Source organism: Lytechinus variegatus, chromosome 11 (assembly GCF_018143015.1).
Source record: "Lytechinus variegatus isolate NC3 chromosome 11, Lvar_3.0, whole genome shotgun sequence".
In the NCBI taxonomy this organism is placed as follows: Eukaryota; Metazoa; Echinodermata; class Echinoidea; order Temnopleuroida; family Toxopneustidae; genus Lytechinus; species Lytechinus variegatus.
In genome coordinates, this window is record NC_054750.1 from 8,675,414 (window position 1) to 8,696,553 (window position 21,140).

Consider the following 21,140-nt stretch of genomic DNA (forward strand, 5'->3'; position numbering starts at 1 on the left):
GGGTAGAAAGCGGAAAACACAGTTTTATAAAAAAGGGTTAAAACCCTCCCCCCAAAACCCCCATAAACAGTGAATTCAGTGAGAAATCTTAATTTTAAAGTATAAAAAAATTGGTTCCAAAAGCATTCTAATTGATAATACAGTCTATTCATGTGTGCTGTGACAACCTGTGTGTGATGTGTGTGATTGCATGGTGAACACTGCAGACTCATTATAATCAGGAATTTATTGCACTGAAGTTCAATATAAAGAGGAAATAATGCCCAAGAAAGGAAAGAGGAAATTTCATGGCACACCAGCCTGGATGGTGAAAGAAAAGCATGGTAGAGACCAAAGTACACAGGAAGAAGATGGCGAATCTTCATCATCAAGTTTGGTTAGTCCCAACTATACGGACACAAGTAGTATACTGACTGCAAGCTCAAGTGAAGAGTCAGAATTTTCAACAGCTAGCCAGAGAAAATTGCGTCATTCTAGAGTTAGTTTAGATCTAACAGATGATTCTTCCATGTCTTCTGAGCCAGAGTTGCCCCATGGTTCCATTTCTGAAGGCTATCGGTTGATGGATCTTGCTTGCTTGTCCGATGCGCTATCAAAAGTGCACAAGTGTCGTCATGGTAAGTTGAATTAGGGAATCTTTCTGTAATATTTAAATGTCATATCAACTCTATTTTCATGGCATATAAAGGTATAACAATGCACTAAGCTGAATATGATAGTGAGTTTATTTACCATATTATTGGCAATAGCTGTTTACAAACAATTTGATATCAATTATCATTCATGATCTGATCTGGGATCTATCTTGAGCCGAGATGCTGCCCGTATGTGTCACTGAGCAGCAGTCATGTCCACAGAATGAATTACATCATTTTATCATAGTAAGAAATTGGTATAACATTTGTTGAAGAAGGAAATGTGTTTATGGGAAATGGTAGCTGGATTGACAGTGTACAGTGTTCACAATACAAGTTGCAATTTCCCTGTAGGCAAAAAGATCTAATAAAAGAAAAATTAAAATAAATCAATTACCCGGTATTTTAATTGCAGCAAACATCATCTTGAAGGACGATCCGTATCAACAGAGGGGTCTTTTTCTGGTCTTGCAATGGTATGTAGTAATTGCAAGCGTTCTACACCTCTTCCTACATCATTGCCAAGGCCAGGTGTTGGAGTGTCCTATGATGTGAACCGACGAGCGGCATATGCTATGGGGGAGATAGGAGGAGGACGATCAGTGATGGAAAACATATGTTCCATTTTCAACATGCCGCCACCTCCAAACAAGACCAGCTGGAGTCAGCACAACACTGCAATATACACAGTACTCAACGAGGAGCTTGATATAGAATTAGCTAATTCTGCTTACCGTCTCCGAGAAAAATTGCTGAATGAAAATGATGACATTGATCCAGAAGACATATTGGATGCCGTCGTTTCTTATGATGGCACATGGCATAGGCGAGGGTTTACCTCTAATTATGGTGTTGGTGTTATAATGGCCATGGATACAGGTGAAGTACTAGATGTTCAAGTTGTGTCAAAATTGTGTGAGGAGTGCAAGGCATGGGAATGGATGGATCCAAACTGTGAGCCGTTTATGGCATGGAAGCGAGAACATGAAGCAAGTGGACAGTGCCAAGCTAACTATGCTGGTTCCAGCCCGGCCATGGAGGTCGAGGCAGCGAAAATAATGTTCAAACGCTCTGAGAAAAAGCACCGACTAAGATACTCTACCATTGTCAGTGATGGTGACAGCAAGACTTTCCTTGCTCTAAATGAACTTCAGCCATATGGACCAGGTGGGTGTTTCATAAAGCTGTTGGTAAGATACGAATGTCTTTACGCACAACTGGTGATCCTTTCCTTTGCTATGTGATATCCCTATGTAATTGAGTTATGACCTAAGAACATGTTCCTGTCATGCGTAAAGTCGTTCCTAACTTTACGATCAGCTTTATGAAACACCTACCAGGTATAGAGCTAAAAAAAATATGACTGCGTGAACCATGTTCACAAACGGCTATTCAAAAATTTGAAAACACTACGTCAAAAAACTCCTGAAGTAAAAGGGGGTAGAAAAGGCCTGAGTGATGCCTACATCACAAAGCTTAGCAGATACTACCGCAATGCTGTGTATAACCACACACGAGAAACCCCAACAGATGTCTCTGCTGCAGTTGACAGTCTTGAGAAGGCAATCCTGGCAGGGCTGTACCACAATGTAAGCAACGATGATCCATCTGGGGCCCGTTGCAGAAAGAGTTGCGTTTAAACGCAACTCCAAAAATCAAACGCAAGTCCCCTGAATCTTACGCAACTTTGCGTTAGATCACAACTCTGTTGCAGAAAAGAGATGCGTTTGATTTCTAACGCATCTATCAAGCGCAACTCTCCTTGATCAAACGCAACTTTGCGTTTGATCAGTGATCATACGCAAGTTGCAGTAAATCCATAGCAACAACATGGCAGCCATACTATTAGCAGAAGCTGAGGAAGTGCAGCCACATCCTGGCTGTGTGATAAGGGATAGGGAGCAACCCCTCGACTCTCTTTCCGAGATGCAGTTAGTTAAGAGATACCGATTCGGTCGCGAGGCAATTTTCTTCCTAATCAATCTACTCACCAATCAAATCGCACCACCCACCGAACGAAACAAGGCAATCCACCCCACACTACAAGTTTTGATAAGCCTTAATTTCTTCGCAACCGGATCGGTCTTGGAAAGTGATGCAAACATCCATGGCATTCAAAGCAGCACTGTGTCTAGGATAATCCACAGGGTCTCTCAAGCCTTGTGTGGTCACAAGAGCCAGGTAATTATTCTTTACTTTTCTATTTTCATCATCATGATCACCACTAATAATAACTTAGTTTAAAATTGTATGTTTCAGAGTTTTTCAACTGAAATGCAGAAATAAATGAGGGAATTCTAGATTTACATGTCATAGATCAAGACCCAATAGAGTCTAGTTAGTGAAGATGATAATGCACAAAAACTTTTAAAAAAAACGTAAATGGATATTATTACTTAGACTAGAGTTAGACGCCTATCCGGCGATAGCCGTAATCCAGCCGGCCCGACGGTGCAGAGCGAGCGGGCAGGCACGGCCGGGGCTTTACCGCAGGATGCGGTTTAGCATGCATGGTGAGCGCTCCTGAAATTCTGCTAGTGATATTCGGAACAACTGGATGTATTATTTATTACCGCAAACTAAGATATGAATGCCAATATGCATGTCGATAATGTTTGACTTGATATACTCGCCATTAAATGGTTCTCCTTTTTTGTACTTCTATTGATTATGACTTCTAAAGCCAACCCTTTTTGAAGAAGTGGGGTTGAAAATTTTGAGTCGACATCCAACTTTCGTTTGTTATTGTTGAAGATAGGAGCTAGCTTATCGATCGTGCTCGCCCTGCTGATACAATGAAGTCGATACACTATGGTCTCTTCAAATCAATTTAAGTGTTCCAACTAAAATCTAAATTGAATTATTAGGAATTTTACTTCAATTAAAATATTTTGAAATCATGCTAGTTTCATTCATGCCTAGAATACTTATAGTATCTAACCAATCTCTTGGCAAATTTCTTTATTTATCTACCATAAAAAGAAAATGAAAATTGATTTATTTTCAAATTAGCCTAAAATGTTTTTTTATTATTTTTAGGTAATTCACCAAAGCATGAAACAATAAGGGACCGCAGAACGGAGGGGGGGGGAGGGGGGGGGGCTTCAGCCCCCACTTTTTTCCAAAACCATGTACAAAAATGACCATACAATTGTGATTTTTAGGCATGGTCAGCCCCCCTCCCCCTTTTGGCTTAGCCCTCCTACTTTGAAAACTGTTTTGCTGCCCCTGACTATAGTAATAAAACAGGCACATGCACAGAAAACAGAGAAAGGAGAGACATATTCTGCTGGAGGCTTTTGAGGAACATTTTCAGTTTTTCACACATATGACATGTCCATGTTGACCCCAAACTTTGGAGGTTTATCTTTTTGTGTTCAAGTAACCTGTATTTTGCTAAACTAACTTTCCTTTGTATTTATTTGTTTTTGTTTATCAAATTATTATTATACTGGTTTATTTCCAAAGTGTGTTCAAAATGAGACACGAGTTCATATGTTCATTGTTCAGTTCACTTCTCACGTTTTTACAAAATAATTGTTCAAATAAGAACAAAACGTGCATGAACGGGGTTGCAAAGTTGAAATCCTTGCTCGTGTGTTACATAAAATTAATAATATTAATTCATTAGGAAATTTCATAAATTGAGAAATATAGATAATTCTCAGTATTCAAGATACAAGAAAAATATGATAGTATATATTTGATAACTAAAAACCATTCAAAACCTCAAAAAATGGTAACTTTATGCAAATTATTCAATGTTTTCAAATGCATGCCTCATTTTTAAACGCGTTTTCCACAAAATGCCATTGTTTGCACATTTTTTTTAATAACTTCATTAATTTTCATTCAATTTTACTGAAAATTGGTCAGAATGTGTATTTTGTACCTTTGCATAATATGATGATTGTTTGTTGTGATGCCTATACCCATTCTCAAATTATTGGTGAAAATGTGATGCCCATCTGGCGATTAGCGTAATTTGACACCAATTAATTTTATTAGCATGTTTTCAAAAAAATCTTTCATCATCTGATAGAATATACCCCATGTATCATACCTATCAAATTTGGTGTCATTACAATGAATAATGTGGATGGAGATGGGTTTTGAAAAAAAATCTGTTTTTTCATTGTTTTTTAATTTATGCAAATTTATGCAAATATGGAAAATGTATGGACATCGAAAATTACTGGAAATGGAAGCTGAACATTTGCCAATAAAACAGTTAAAAAAAATAAGTTGAGGGAGTTATTGTTTTTCCTACAGAGTGATTTCTCTCAGAGTGGGTTATTATAGCCAATAATACCAGTACTACACCCTTAAAGTCATTAGGTGCAGTTGGTGTTGAGTTCAACATTGTGACGGACAATGCTGCTTACTGCACAGCAGCAATCAACATATTACGGCATGTCCTACCAAATGCAATTCATGTTGGATGTATGGCCCACATTCTTAACCTAGTTGGAAAAGGGAGAGAGTTTTTCTGTGAGTTTGAGGTTCTCGTTAATGACTTGAGGAATATATTTAAGCGTCAGCCTGCACGCAAACGCCAATACTTGGCACATATGTCTACCATGAATTTGCCTAATGATGTTTCAACTACTCTCCCGCCAGAGCCACGTGCCTCCAGGTGGGGGACCTGGTTCAATGCATTGCAATATCAACCCAAGCATCTTGAGGTGTACGAGTCATTTTTTGCAGCAGCAGCAGAAGAAAGCACAGCAGCTAACATTGACAGAGTACGCCATGCCCTAGCACAGATAAAAGAATCGCTGCTGCTGAAGATGAACTTCATTTGTGAGAATGCACCAAAAATCCAACATACCCTGACAAAACTAGAGGGCTCTGAACCTTTTGCTGCTGCAATGTATAACATTGTTGATGGGTTGTGTAAATATCTAATGCAAGGTTCAGCTAAGGTACTGCTTGGTGATGATACTGATCAATGTCTTGGCCGACTTGACCACAGAGAAAAAAATGCAGCAATAGAACAATTCCATGCAAGTTTCCAGCATGCTTTTAGCAAACTCTCAAATCATACGGATAATAGTACAGCAATGAACTTCTACAAAAAATGTAGAATATTTGACCCATGGCAATTGGCACTCTTCCACATGACATCAGACATTATAACACTAGAGGCTTGTCAGACCCATCTAAGGATTTACGCCATAAATGGGGGGTGTACATTAACACAGCAAGGGAACAGCATCCAGCAGACTTTGATTTGGATTTGTACTGGAGGGGGATGACACTGCGTACACCCTCCATAGCGTCTGTAGCCAGGGAACAAATATGGCAGCGTACTACAAGCGTTGACGTAGAAAGGTCATTTTCACTATATATACAAGCATGTGTTGACTGATAGAAGAGAGAGCCTGAGTGAACTACACACTAAGCAGTTGATGATGCTAAAATCAGTGTCTTTTCTGAGCTCTGGAAGAATTTCAAAGTGAAGAAATTTAGAAAGCAGAATTTGAGGTTACTTCGTAAAAGCAGAAGAAAGCAGAATTTCAGGTCTAGAAAGCAGAAAACTTTGGGAACTACCGTTGATGCACCGAACATCCCTTGGCAGCTCATATTTTCCAACTCAATGCTGGCTTGGACTCGAATGGCGAGTTACAGAGGGTTTTGGGGCTGTGAGTCCATCAGGACACTTTAAACATTTTGTGGTGGCATCACAGGCTCTAACAGCCAAGCAAAGAGCCGCACAACTTACCCAACAACCAATCAGTAAAAACAAGATGGAATTCAGTGCATGAGTTGTTTGCTACAGTTACAGAAGAGCTTTGGGCCATCACAAGCATTCTGAGTGATGAACATTTGATGCCTCATCAAGCTACAACCCTGTAACTCAAAGACAATCACAAAATGTTGATAAAAAGTTGAAATAAATAAAGAATAAGAGTTGCGCTTTTGAAAGCAAAATCTAATTCTAAAATGATTTTATCATCTAAATATAAGAACGCAGTAGTTTATCAAGCCAACACACACGTCCTGAGCGTAAACATAATGTTCTTTCAAAAATCAATTCTTATTCTTGTCACATTTGCATGGAGAGGGTAGGCCTGTAATTCGGGGAAATTGTATGGAATTCAAAAGTCAAAACATCATGCGCCTGAAATAACTTGTATATCGAAAGTCTTGAGCATGTTAACAGAGTGATAGGAGTGAGAGGAAAAACTACGAATGGAAATCGCGTTTGACCTCAAAACTGATACCCAGCGTGTATGGTGCATGGTATTCTTTGTTCTTACTTTCAATAGGTGGCATCTTTGGCAAAGGAGTGTAGTTTTCGTTAATTCGGTATTGACTCCAAGTTAAAATAGAATTGAAAATAACCATATTTTTCAAAACATATCCACTGAATTTCACTCTTTTGGAACCATTGCGAGTGAAAATATTTTTCATATCAAGATTAAACTTATCAAATTTGGGCACAAATGCTGAAATATTCATGAAATTGATGTGTTTTCATGACATCTACACACTGAATAGTAAGACTATGACATTGCGCCATGACTGACGTGGTGTGCAACCAATGAGAAGCAATTTGGGGGGATGGTCGGGGAGTCACGTTATTGCCTTGCTTGAAAATTTTCTGAGATAGTTGTAAAATCATCAGGATTAAACTGGATGTCAGTGAAGGGAAGTGAAACGATGGAAGACTAAGTATATTGGTGTGAACACTATATGCGACTACCAACATACAGATATAGACTAATCTGTAACTAGACTGGAGCTATTGAATCTTCACTGATTTGACATAAATATTTCCTCAATTAATCATCATCTAGGTGATCTCACAAGAAGCTTGATTGATAACTTGACTGGTTATTGCACATAGTTCTAATATTTGATCATGATTTAACTTGATAAAGATCACATTGTCGATACTATGTGTAAATGTGACCTTCACCAAAAAAGATGAAACCCTGATTCGCAGCTGGACAATTCACTGCAATTAATCCTATCTTTGATCATGACTTACCACAAAGATCACATTGTAAATACAATATGTGAATGTGACTTCCCCCCCCCCAAAAAAAAAAAAACTAAACCCTGATTCGTATCTGGACAGTTCAGTGCAACTTAACCTATCTTCGGTCATGATTTTACCTTATAGATCAATATTGATAATGCTGTAACCTTCATCAAAGTAAATGAGAGATTTGTAGCTGTATGCAGTCACTCCACCTAGTCCTCACTTAAAAAAATTATTTACCTTAGAGACCAATATCTCTAATGATCATGGATGAAGGTGACCTTCACCGAGGTTAAGACCTGATTTATAGCTGGAATACAGCCATTACACCATTTTCTTATAGATCTTTGATCCTGATTTACCTTTAAAGATCAATGTCTAATAACTATGAAGGTGACCTTCATGAAAATAGTAGAGCCCTAATTCATTGCACCAACTATGGCATTGCACCTTGTCCTCATCTTTGATCATGATTTACCTTACAAGATTAATATCTACAATGTATGAAGGCGACCTTTAGCCAAGACGAAGAAGACCTGATTCTTGGCTGGACAGCTGTAGGCGCACCTTCTGCTATTTCCAATCATGATTTACCTATACAGATCATAATCTCTCCTTCTTCAAGGTGACTTTCAGCACGAAGATGAAAATCTACTTCTTAGCTGAAGCTTGTCCGTTGCTGGAATGCAGTAATCGCACCTTCACCTCACCTTCAAACATGATTTACTTCCAACATCAATAAAGATGACCATCAGGAAGACAAGATCCTTCATTGCGTCCGATGCCGATCTGTAGCTGGACAGCATCTGCGGGTACATCTTTTTTTCATCCCGACCTTCAGTCTCCTTCATCACTGCTGCTCCAGGTGTCTGCGGTGGCATTGATCTCACTACTAGAGAACTTCTTCCTTTTAGATTCATCGGTCTGAAAATAAATAATAATTTCATATCTCCATCAATACAACTGATTTTCATATTCGATTGTACATTGAAGTCAATCAGTCAACCACAAGAGTTTATTCATTATTAAATTTGCTGAAATTTAAGATTATCTTTTTTTTTTTTTGGGGGGGGGAGAAAAATGTATTTATAAAAAAAACATATATATATTAATTGTACAAGACGACTTAATTGGTAATTCAAATAAAAATACTATTATACCTACATGTATAGAGTGGCCCTTAATAACATAAAATACAGACATCAATATACTTGAGAATATTACTCTGTCAATAAGAAAACTCATTTAACAAATTCTTTAGAAAAAGAGATCTTACTTGTTTCTTTGGCGGTGGTTCTTCAAAGTGAATATGACCCATATCAGGCTCCCAGATGAGGATGTTACTGTCATTTCCTCCACTGTAAACCTCCTTCAAAATTTTCAAAAATATTCATATTCAATACTCTTCCCATCTTTAAAAGAGTAATGGAATATATCAAACATATACAGCTAAAGCTCTGTCACATTTTGCCCCCTCTTAGCTATCAACTGTTGCCATTGTAAAATAGCATGGAGACTAAAACCAATATCATGTCATCATTATCACATCACCATTATCATCATCATCGCAACCACCACCACTACTATCATCATCACAGGTTAACAATTTGTGGTTTGGCGTCTACGAAACATTCTTGGAAGAAAACTAAAATTAATGAAAAAATGCAGATTAGTTCTCAGCGAATAAGCTGCAAGGATTCCAGTAGCTTATTAGAGTTACCAGTTTAACTGACTATATTTTTCAATGAAATGTTTCTTTTTCAATTTGTACTTATTGCAAATACTAAAATTTGCCTGGAATATAATGGAACTTATGTTCTCAAAGCTTAGCGATCCATCATTCATATTGATGCAATCAATTGCACATGATGATCAATGCCATCAATGGTAAAATTTAGCTTTAACATCAAGAAAGCATAACTTAGTTGCTACCAATTTCAAGAAGTCAAGATTATACAAAATGATATGAAAAAATTGCTGTCCAGGACCCCGTATCAAAAGGCATAGCACTTGATCATAGGGCGGATTATTGTGATCACCATTGCAATCAATCATACATATCCCGTCCCTCGGATAGAACGTTAAATGGAGGCCCCGTGTAGAGGAGAGTCAATACCTTTGCACGTTCAGGACCCACTGCACTATTCATATAACAAAAGGGGAAAAGCCTGGTGTAGAGGTCTACCTGCACACCTCCAATCGATTATATCGGGAGGAGAGATCTGCGGGTCACAGTGATTTCTCCTCCCAGGCACAGGTGATGCCAAACAAATAATAATCAGTTATATGAACAACTGCATAAATCAAATGTACCATTCATTCATACCAAATCAACTGAACAATAAATCATACAAATTTACTGTACGATTAATCATGTGAATCAATTGTAAGATAAATAATACAAATCAACAGTGCGATCAAATTGTTGAAATCAACTTTAAAATCAATGATACGATCAATCGTTCCCATCAAAGTCCACAGGCTTTGTGAAGTGGCCCCTGAGTGAAAAAGCCTGGTACAAACCTGGTAGAGAGGATGAAAAACACAGCAGTTGACATTGTTGTAATGGCCCTTCATGGTGATAACCGTCTCCCCGCTGAATACATCAAACATATTGATATCACTCCCACTTGGGATAAACACCACGTTGGGATGGACGCTGGATGATGTGCAGATCTCAATGCATTTACGCATGCTATTAGTAACTTTTCCGTAATTGATCTGAAGAAAAAATGTAAAAAGAAAGAGGAAGATGGGAATACTGAATGAACAAACACAAACCCTTTAGTAATGACTGAAAGATGCCCATTTTTTGAAAAATATTTTCATGATACGATATTTGTCTCAAAACCCAATTTGGCTTTTGTGCTATTCTCAAAGTAAATGTAAGTTCTTACTAGGGGCTTCAAATATGCCTAGCAAATGATGATTTATGCACTGATATATTAATGCAACTGGCACGTTGCATAATACATTGAAAGTAATTTTGCTCTTCTTTGGACCCCCCCCCCCCCCTTTATGGCCACCATAAGTTACAGTGCTTTGAAGTTGATTTAATCTATATAGCTTTCTAGGAATTTCATGAAACATGTTTTAACCGGCAGTTACCACATTAAAAGAAGACACCCATGCTTTTCAGCCGATCAAGTTGCTAGATCTAACAACTTCTCAAAAGATAATATGCAAAGTACTCTCCAGTTCAATACATTTAACTAAATATGTATATTAATTGGGGTACATTGACTTTTTTTAACACCATTGATATAGGTTATAAAAAAATGCTTTTAACACTAACAGACAAGGTAAACTTTTACTCCCACAATCCATCAATACAAAATTACATTACAATCACAACAAATTTTGTATAATTATATTTTGGCCTTAATTTTTTTTTCAAATCTGCTAAGACTTATGCCAAAATAATCATGAGTGTCTTCATGATAAAATGCTGATTGATGCAAACCCTTCGGCCCGAATTCACAAAGGTGGTTTTGAAAACTCACGGGTGAGTCCATGGTTTATGCAGATTTCCTGTATAAATTACGCTTAATTTAGCGCATGTACATATAAAAAATGTCCAATGCTGATGCGCCCTTTGGTCACAGTGCGCCAAATTGACGCCTGTTGCCGTGGTTATCCACGCTATTTTATTCATGAGTCCACTACTTGAAGAGTGGACCCATGAATAATATAGCGTGGATAACCAAGGCAACAGGCGTCAATTTGGCGCACTGTGACCAAAGCGCGCATCAGCATTGGACATTTTTTAAACACGCACCCAATACACGCTATAAATTAAGCGAATTTATACGGAAATCTGCATAAACCATGGACTCAACCATGGGTTTTCAAAACCACATGTGAATTCGGCCATCGTCTTCCCTCTGTATGGTCTCATCACACACACACAGTATAATCCTAGTCTGTGGAAAATAATAAGTGAGCAAAGTGGAAATTAGACCATGTGCTATCTAATCTAGATCAAATACTTGACACAAGTAAAAATAAGCCTATGATTTGGCTGCCCCCTCCCCCCAGTGCTGACTGGGTTAACTTACCAGAGTGTTTTTGCCATTCATAGTATTCCAGAGTTTAACCCTATCATCCGTGCCACAACTGACTAAGTGGAGACCATTCTCTGTGAAGCAAAGTCCATTTACGTGACCGCTATGTGCCGTACTAACTGTATAAAGCAGAAATAAAACGAAATCCTTTGAAGGTTAGAGATTTATACTGCATACATGTACAGGGACATGGAAGCTGAGAGCATTTGGAATAAGAAGAGAGATATTGCACAGACACACAGAATTCCTACCAGCTTTATAATATACAAACAAATAACAGGAGTTATTATACAGTTGAAGCGAGTTGATGGTTCTCATTTACCTTAAAAAGGCCAAGGGGCTCAGCAATGCATTATTTTACAAATCTGCGTGGAGGTTAATGCACAGGAACCAGCTGTTATGGTGGCAATAACAATAATAACCCTTACTTTTAAAGACTTTCACATGAAGTAATTGTTTGCTCCAACCACATATACTTCATTTTAAGTCGATGACAAGGCAAACGCCAAGCGTTGTCTCGCCTGCATATTGCAGTCATGAAGAGACTGCATGTCAAAACTATGCTATATGACTTCTGAGGCTGTCAGCAGTTAAGGGGGTGAATTGTGGTTCTGACAGTTTACATATGCATTAATGGTATAGGCCTACTTTATCCCTAGAAAATCAGATAACACTAAGAATGCTGTTAATACTATGAAGCTATAATTATTTCCATGCAAGTAAGGAAATGAATGTTAGTGAAAAAGAATGTAATTGATAATAATGTGAGTAAAATTGTAAAATTAAATTAATTATTAAGGTGTTATGGCAAACTTATTGTTTGAAAAAAATGGAGGAAAGGTTGTGCATGAAAGATAAATATAAAAACTTATTGTGTGTGATTTTCAGCCATCTTGCCTTCACTTTAGCAGTAGGGTTTTCTAAATTGATCTGTGTGCATATGATAAGTAAATGATGCAAGAGTGAAGTACTACAAGCTATAGAAAGTTATTGTGTGTACAACACAGCACAGTGCCAGTCATGGAAAGTTCATTGACCTTTGACCTTATTCAAATTCGACTCATATTCGAACTTGACCTGTGCCCTCAGGAGATGGAGCTCTGGTATGGATTTCGTGATCCCACCTTGAAGCTACAGAAAGTTATTGTGTGTACAACACAGCACAGTGCCAGTCACGGAAAGTTCATTGACCTTTGACCTTATCCAAATTCGACTCATATTCGAACTTGACCTGTGCCTTCAGGAGATGGACCTCTGGCATGAATTTGGTGATCCAACATCGAAGATATAGAAAGTTATTATGTGTACAACATAGAACAGTGCCAGTCATGGAAAGTTCATTGAAATTTGACCTTATTCAAATTCGACTCATATTTGAACTTGACCTGTGCCTTCAGGAGATGGACCTCTGGTATGAATTTGGTGATCCCAACTCGAAGCTATAGAAAGTTATTGGGTGTACAATACAATTGTTGACGACGCTGACGCCACAAATAGTGATACCTATGTCTCGCTCCGCTACGCAGGCGAGACAAAAACTATTAAAGGTGAAAATATCACACTGATAATCACCAATTACATAAACACATATCGAACAGTGTCTTGTTATTGCTTGCAAAAAGAGCCATCATCTGGCAGAAATGCCATGCTTATTTTGCTAATTTCTAAGCAATTATGCCTTGTCTACCACAAACACTTGGCACATACATGTAGCCGGTCATTCTAATTCATTCTGTTCAAACTCACTTTGACATTGTAACCACAGCTAGCATTTAACATTTTGTTATCTTGAAATTGACCTTACCTGCGGAGGATCCTTTGACCACTTCACCATTATGCTGATCAAGGGACATCAGACTCCCTTTGGCTTGCCGGATATCCCACAATAGAATCTTATTGTCCCGGCTGATGAAAGATCAGGAAGGAATATCAATATGAAATAAAATTGGGTTTAAAACCAAAAAGGCATGAATTTCAATGAAACCCTGAATCTACAGCAATGTTCAATGAAATCTCCATGAATTTGAAAATATATCTTTGACAGGATCAGCCTAACATTGTGTGTACACTGATGTTAGAAGGGAAGGGGGTATCACTAACATCAAATTGTAAAATATGGGACCAGTAAAACATCAAATGCTGATATTTGTTTCACTAGCTGATATCAGCTTAGTGAGAAATACTAGTCACACCAACTAAACCTGCTCTAAACCGATCCATTGGAAATAACACGATAGAATTGGTTGGTCTCGAGTCAGTGTAGCAGTGGCATCAACCAAGAACTCACCTGCCCGTTGCCAACAAGAACTCATCTTTTGTAGACCATTGGACACACACTACCGAAGCCTTGTGACCCTTCAGAATGTGCGTTGATGACCCTGACTTCAGGTCACAGAGTGTGGCATGAGCATCTATTGTTCCAACTGTTAAGGCAAGTGAAAATGAAAAAAAAAAGAAATCTTTAGAAGACCATTGGTTCACAATATCAGAGCAGTGTAACCCTTCAGGATGTAAGTTGAAGGTCACACATTGTAGCCTGAGCATGCATTGCTCCAACTGTTAGAAAAGAATCTCAACTGCACAAAGTAGAAATTTATGCCCAAAACACTGCAAGATGAAAAACATTTTACACATCTGGCTGTCATTTTCAGTTTGTAATGACCTCTAAGACCTTTGAAATTGCCAAACATCTAATCAAATTTTCATTCCAAAATCCCTCAGTGAGTCAAAATATTTGATAAGGAGAGCAAAATATTTTATACTGCCTCTGTAACCTTTGAACTTTAAATAATGCAAAAAATTATCAGACCATCCTTACTCACAAATGCAGACATGAGCCGATATGTGAGGTGGAGCATATCAAACTTTTTTTGTGCAACTGCTTTTATTGTAGAATACACGTAACAATGGGGTCTGTGCTGCGTAAGTTCAAAAGAGCATTTCATGAACATTTTTGTCTGACAAGTTGTCTAGTCTGACAACTTTCCTTGATGATGATTGGCTGAGAGGCACTGTTACCATAGTAACTGTTTGATAAAACATCTGACAAGCTATTTCAAATGACACTCCCCTCGTGCATCAAAGTTATGCTGCATGTACATAGTAAATTAGTATGTAGTCATACACACAAGTCAGGTACCAGGAAGGAATTTCATAAAGCTGTTCAGAAGTTACAGTTGACTCTATCAATGACTGGTAATTCTATCTTGTGCTCAAGTACTTACATGTGAACTCTATATAAATTCTAAGCACCCAAGAATATGTTCCAGTTGCACCAAAAGTGGTATGTTAAAACATGTGTAACTTTACAAACAGTTTATTTAACACCTATCAGAGAAAATGCATGAATAAAACAATAACAATATGGCATAAAGAACCCTGCTAAATTTTTTTGGGAAAATATCAATACACTTGCACATATATCCGAAAAATATAGGACATGAATACCAAACACAAAGGATACTTACCAGCTATCAGGCAATGTTTGTTAGCCACGGGTGACATATGGTGGCTGTAGATTCCCTTGCCCAGGACGAAGCGCTCGGCGGGCTTCAAAGCATTGGTGTCCCAGATCTTAAGGGTAGTATCCATGGAACTTGATGTAAACATCCCAGTATCTCTGGGATACCACTGGACTGTCTCCACGCTGTGTTTGTGAACATGTCGATTGGATCTATAACAAAGCAAAATGAAGGTTCATTCATGGCTGGCAGTAAACACCAGTTTTGTCATAAATACCACACAGTGCTTGTAACAATGCTATTCATGTACAGGACCCGAAGTAAAACATTATTTTACTACAGATAGGGCTACCCTGTTTAAAGAATACAAAATGAATAAATAACATCAAGTTCATAAACATGAAGCCTATTAACTGATTGTATGGCTGATTTTATTTTTATTATATTATGTGTAATAAACTGTGAGAATAAAAAAAAATCAATAGATTTAGTATAATAGGGTCCAAAATTTGAAAAAAAGTCAAAGTCAAAGACACAAAACAAATTTAATAATGCTAATAATTGATTGTAATACAGAGTTTCAAATCAAAACTTAGGCTGTTAAAATCTTGTAGTTCTTAAAATAAAAATTTGGAGGGAAGATCAGACAAAGATGTAATTTTAGAAATATTGAAATAGTGGAAAACTAATATTGTCTTAAATCAGTCACATCAATCCTGCAGTAAAATATTTCTGAGGCAAAAGGAGGTTGTCACTCATAACTTTGATATCGAGCTTTTTCTGAAATGATAAATTTTCACATCCAAGATACAAAGTTTTAACAGCCCAGGTGGGTGTTTCATGAAACTCAACGACTGATGATCGCTTCTTAGCAATTAAATCCACACCAATGGAATTTGGCGCCAATGATTTACTCCAAGATAGCATCACCAGTCATTCTTAAAATCGCTCGTAACTTAACTAACAGTTTTATGAAACACCCACCAGAAAAAAAATGATAGATGTCTCACCTGCCAACAGTACACACTGCTTCACAAGTAAACTCTTTGACTTCTGGGATAGATTCAAGGTCATAGATTGCAATCACTCCATCAGCCCCTCCTGACAGCATGCTGAGAGGAGAAAAAAATGCTTTCAATTAGGTAAGGAACTTTTTGATCACAGTGGAATGCCAATGAAAGCTCTTAATAGTACACAGCCACATGCACAGGTGAATAGGAATATTGGTATGGTACATGTATAAGAAAACTGAGCTCTTGGGAGTTTCACATTTGTTTTGATAACGAAAGTCACATTCTTTTTGTTAAAAGCTTTATTTTACAATACTGATGCAATGCAAAGTAAAATATTCAGCAACAATTTATAATTTGTCAAAATATCTGCAGGTGCTGATTCCTGTTGAAAATAGTAAAAAGACAAAAAATAAATATTGATCATACAGGTATTTATTGAGAAGATGTATGAATGTGTAGTGCTTGGCACAATTCTCTTGTATTATGTGAACATTTACTCTGATGCCCACTGCATCTGTTTCAGTGTGAATTGACATCCCATTGTGTCTTAATTATTCCTATTGGAGCCTTAATTGTTTCACTAGGCCTGTAATTAGTAGGGATAGTTCAAATTAGTTCTGGTTCTGGCTTCAGCGGAGTGACATAAGTTTGTGCAACTTCCCAGCTACGAGATATTCCGCTGATGTGTTCTGTAGTGCATGCTGTCCCTTCAGAGTCTACAGCCAGGGCACCCTGAATCTTTTGCAAGCACCAAGCATTGCCAAGTGGACAGTCAAGCCTAGATAAAGTGTTTCAGAACATTCCCGAGGCATGTTTGTCCCCTTATTTCATGTCATGCGAATTGACATCACAATAAGTAAACAGGTGAGCACTGAGCAATCAGTTACAAGTATCAGCTGACTTTTCCAATCATCTGCACTCTTAACAGCTGATCTCAATGTGTTATTTAACAAAGCAATTACATGAAGACAATCTGTGGACCAACTTTTTAAACTCCTCTACCTCTTCAGAATACTTCATTCTGCAGTGCTGTGAAGTATGACAAATTATGACCTCGAGTTTGATATAATAAGATAGTGGTGTAGATTTCTTCCTTATGAAGATACATATACAACCCATTTGAAGCGTTTTTTTTTTTTTAAAAAGCACATTTGCTCCAACACAAGGCAAAAGCGATTTTGTGTCACGCCCACTTATGAAAATAACCAGAAATATTGTGATTTGCAAGGGCACGCAACAGAATTGTATCGAAACTTCATTGTGAAATGACTGGGATGGAATAACACTTGTCAGAAGATTCTTGTACGTAAACTTTAACGTTGACCTGAAAATGACCCTTGACCTTACCATGCAACCTCCAACTGCAGCATAACATGCAGGTTGCCTAACTTATAACAACAAAGTTTGGTTAAAAAGTAACTTACCGTTGCCGAGTATGGTGTCATAAAAGAGTCTTGCATGTAAACTTTAACATTGACCTGAAAATGACCTTACCATTTGACCCCCAACTGCAGCATAACATGCAGGTCCCCCAAGTCCATCTACATGTACCATCCATGTTTGGAAGAAAAGTGACTTAAAATTGTGGAGTAAGGTGTCAAAACGGAGTCTCCTTGCATGTAAACTTTTACATTCAACTGAAAATGACCTTTGACCTTATCATGTAACCTCCAACTGCAGCAAAACATGCAGGTCCCCAAAGTCCATCTACCATCCAAGTTTGGTTGAAAAGTGACTTACAGTTGCCTAGCTAGGTGTCATAAGAGTGTTTTGCATGTTTAACGTTGAACTGAAAATGACCTTAGACCTTACTACATTGTATGTGACCTCCAACTGCAGCATAACATGCAGGTCACCTAACTTATAACATCCAAGTTTGGTTATAAAGTAACTAACGGTTGCCGAGTATGGAGTCATAAGAGAGTCTTGCATGTAAACTTTAACATTGACCTGAAAATGACCTTACGTAGACCTTACCATGTGACCCCCAACTGCAGCATAACATGCAGGTCCCCCAAGTCCATCTACCATCCAAGTATGGAAGAAAAGGGACTTAAGATTGCGGAGTTAGGTGTCATAACAGAGTCTTCTTGCATGTAACCTTGAACATTTAACTGAAAATGACCTTTGACCTTACATTGTAACTTCCAACTACAGCAAAACATGCAGGTTCCCAAAGTCCATCTACCATCCAAGTTTGGTTGAAAAGTGACTTACAGTTGCCGAGATAGGTGTCATAAGAGTGTCTTGCATGTAAACTTTAACGTTGACCTGAAAATGACCTTAGACCTTACTACATTGTATGTGACCTCCAACTGCAGCATAACATGCAGGTCGCCTAACTTATAACATCCAAGTTTGGTTAAAAAGTAACTTACGGTTGCGGAGTTAGGTGTCATAACAGAGTCTTCTTGCATGTAACCTTGAACATTTAACTGAAAATGACCTTTGACCTTACATTGTAACTTCCAACTACAGCAAAACATGCAGGTCCCCAAAGTCCATCTACCATCCAAGTTTGGTTGAAAAGTGACTTACAGTTGCCGAGATACATGCATGTAAACTTTAACGTTGACCTGAAAATGACCTTAGACCTTACCATGTGACCTCCAACTGCAGCAATAACATACAGGTCCCCCAAGTCCATATACCATCCAAGTTTGGTTGAAAAGTGACTAACGGTTGTGGAGTTATGTGTCATAAGGTTTGTAACAGACAGACGGACAAGACGACGGACGACATTTGGATCCCTAAGTCTCGCCTTCACCTCTGGTGGGCAAGACAAAAAGTGCTGATAGTTTAAAATACTAGCACATCAATGATGCATCAATGAGATAGCATCTCACAACGAAATTTAAAACAATTTTAATTTCAGCCCAGTTGACACTGTAGTGAATTATATTGGTGACATAAATTGAGGAAATAGAATTTTTAAAAATTGATGAAGAAATGACATTGAACCATTTTTTGTGATCTATGAATAAATTTCATATAAATTAAGCATATAAATTTCTAGTCAAAATTTCTTAACTCTGTGTAGGACCTTGGTGAACCTCAGCTCATGTAGCTCTCAGATGGAACAAAAATAATCAAAATCAATCAACAAATAAATAATTAATTTTTGTGAGTTTTGAAAATATATGAATAAATTAGCATATTTAATGAATTTCAAAATTCTGTGTTGAAATTTTGTATCACCACCCCAAGCTATCATTATGGATCGAGAGATCTACACGAGATCGGTCTGGTAAAAAAAACCTCTCATTTTTCATATTTATACTAAGTTTGTTTTGCACCTTCATACGCATTAGGCGTATGAAGGTGTATACGGAAGATAAATAAAATGCAACTAATTTATGTGATTTGTAGGTTTAAAGATGGATTTTCGGCCAGATTTCCTAGGGAAATCTATCTGTGTTTTGATGTTTCGGAAGCCTGTATGGGGGGGGGGGTTAAGAATTTGTGATAAGTAGGTCTATATGTCAAAATATAAAAAAAAAATATCATCAAGAAGTCCTCAAGTCAAGGTAAATATTGGTGACTTGCTTTCCAAAAGAACACAAGAAACAACACCAACAAAAGCATAATTTTTTCTCACCACAATTTTGTCTCACTGAGGTCAGAAGCACATTTCTTTGTTGTGCCTTGTGGATAACAAATTCCTTATCAAAACAAAAGATAACCTCATTGGACTCTTTCAAATCCAAACTCACTCAAAAACCTAGCAAGTGACCTGCTTACTTGGTGATCTCACACACATCAATAAAGACAAGTTGGCAGAGTACAGCAAGTCTGCATATGCCGGCTTAACCCAAGACAAGGAAGACGGTGAATTGGGGTAATTTTTCATGAGAATTCTGCTTATCACATTTGTATTTGCTGCCATTCCCGCCAACATAATCCTTTTGCAGAAAATGTAAACAAAGGAAATTTGTCTCTCAAACTGGGGACTGTCTCTGAAATTTGGTAGACTATCTCTGATTATTGCCTATTTAAATAATCTCTCTGTCTCATCAGTCTCCCATAATTGGATTATTGGCCATGCGCCTGTCTCTACTCTAGCTCTACTGATCATACAATCACTACAATACATCCAATAGATTGAGATCTGGAAAGAAAGCCTTTATATTATTAGTACGGTACTCACAATTTGAACTCAACAGGATCTATGTCCAGTGAATTGATTCCGCTGGCATGAATGCGTTGAACATCGCGGTGCTTGCTCAGCTGCAACCGGAATGTCCGTCGGGTAGCTTCGGCGCAATACACCTGAGAGGGCCGAACGTTTCCCCAACTCCTCTCTGCAAGCACGTTCAGCATGTTGAGCCGCTAGCCGGCCGGCCAGACCCCGGGACAGACGCGACTCAGTTCAGCTCAGGGACGGTGACAGGTAGACTTCAAGTCAAGTTAATCTTCAGAAGTTCAGGCAAAAGAAGTGCACCTACATGAAACTCAGCCAAATTCTTGTAGAGTTATTAAAGTTTGACTCCTAAATTCCGGGCCTAAATTAGTGTGCCGTCCAGGTGCCGTCACTGCCTGCCGCGCCGGTGCGCCGTGTGTACGCGTGGAGCTCCTAGTCTCGATTTCAGGCTAAATTATAGTCAACGAACGTAGAGGGCAGCAACACACAAGCGTGTTGCTCTAAGGAAGGTCAACTCGATACGCGCATGCAACTGAGCTGCGCGCATATTTTATTGTTCATGACAACGAAATCAAATGCCGATCAAATACAACAACAAATTAGTAGTGATCAAGAAACGAATATGAAAGAATATGACTACAACGATATCAAAAATAACATTAAAAAATATGTTGAGGGATATACATAAATATGAAAACATACTTTGATATTTAAAACTTTACAAATGCAAGTTTCAGGAAACTAAAATCATTACCAAATCGGTGATTGTTGTTATCAGCGATTTCACCAGACGGCTGAATTAGGTGATTTGCGCCGAGACGATTTTGTGACCACT

The 21,140-nt window shown here is 38.0% G+C and overlaps 2 protein-coding genes across 2 annotated transcripts; one reads left to right on the forward strand and one right to left on the reverse strand.

The window, feature by feature from the left end:
• The first annotated feature begins 878 nt into the window (after positions 1-878).
• On the forward strand, positions 879-5,396 carry LOC121424189. The gene is made up of 3 exons (XM_041619798.1): positions 879-1,866; positions 2,119-2,224; positions 5,256-5,396. The coding sequence occupies exons 1-3, from the start codon at positions 1,109-1,111 to the stop codon at positions 5,394-5,396; spliced, it is 1,005 nt and encodes a 334-aa protein (XP_041475732.1). The 5' UTR covers positions 879-1,108.
• A 627-nt stretch (positions 5,397-6,023) lies between these two features.
• LOC121424593 (DNA excision repair protein ERCC-8-like) lies at positions 6,024-20,675 on the reverse strand. The gene is made up of 9 exons (XM_041620343.1): positions 20,312-20,675; positions 16,162-16,263; positions 15,158-15,363; positions 13,978-14,113; positions 13,495-13,595; positions 11,685-11,809; positions 10,150-10,347; positions 8,903-8,995; positions 6,024-8,550 (listed from the first exon to the last, which is right to left on the reverse strand). The coding sequence occupies exons 1-9, from the start codon at positions 20,482-20,484 to the stop codon at positions 8,464-8,466; spliced, it is 1,221 nt and encodes a 406-aa protein (XP_041476277.1). The 5' UTR covers positions 20,485-20,675; the 3' UTR covers positions 6,024-8,463.
• Between the last annotated feature and the right edge of the window lie 465 nt (positions 20,676-21,140).

Coding starts and splice junctions, on each gene's coding strand:
- LOC121424189 (XM_041619798.1), top strand. CDS start 1,109: ATGGTATGTAGTAATTGCAAGCGTTCTACACCTCTTCCTACATCATTG. Junction 1,867..2,118: donor GCACAACTGGTGATCCTTTC/CTTTGCTATGTG, acceptor AAAGCTTAGCAG/ATACTACCGCAATGCTGTGT. Junction 2,225..5,255: donor TGGCAGGGCTGTACCACAAT/GTAAGCAACGAT, acceptor CTCTCCCGCCAG/AGCCACGTGCCTCCAGGTGG.
- LOC121424593 (XM_041620343.1), bottom strand. CDS start 20,484: ATGCTGAACGTGCTTGCAGAGAGGAGTTGGGGAAACGTTCGGCCCTCT. Junction 16,264..20,311: donor GATCCTGTTGAGTTCAAATT/GTGAGTACCGTA, acceptor TTCTCCTCTCAG/CATGCTGTCAGGAGGGGCTG. Junction 8,996..10,149: donor TTTTTCATCCTCTCTACCAG/GTTTGTACCAGG, acceptor AAAATTTTGAAG/GAGGTTTACAGTGGAGGAAA.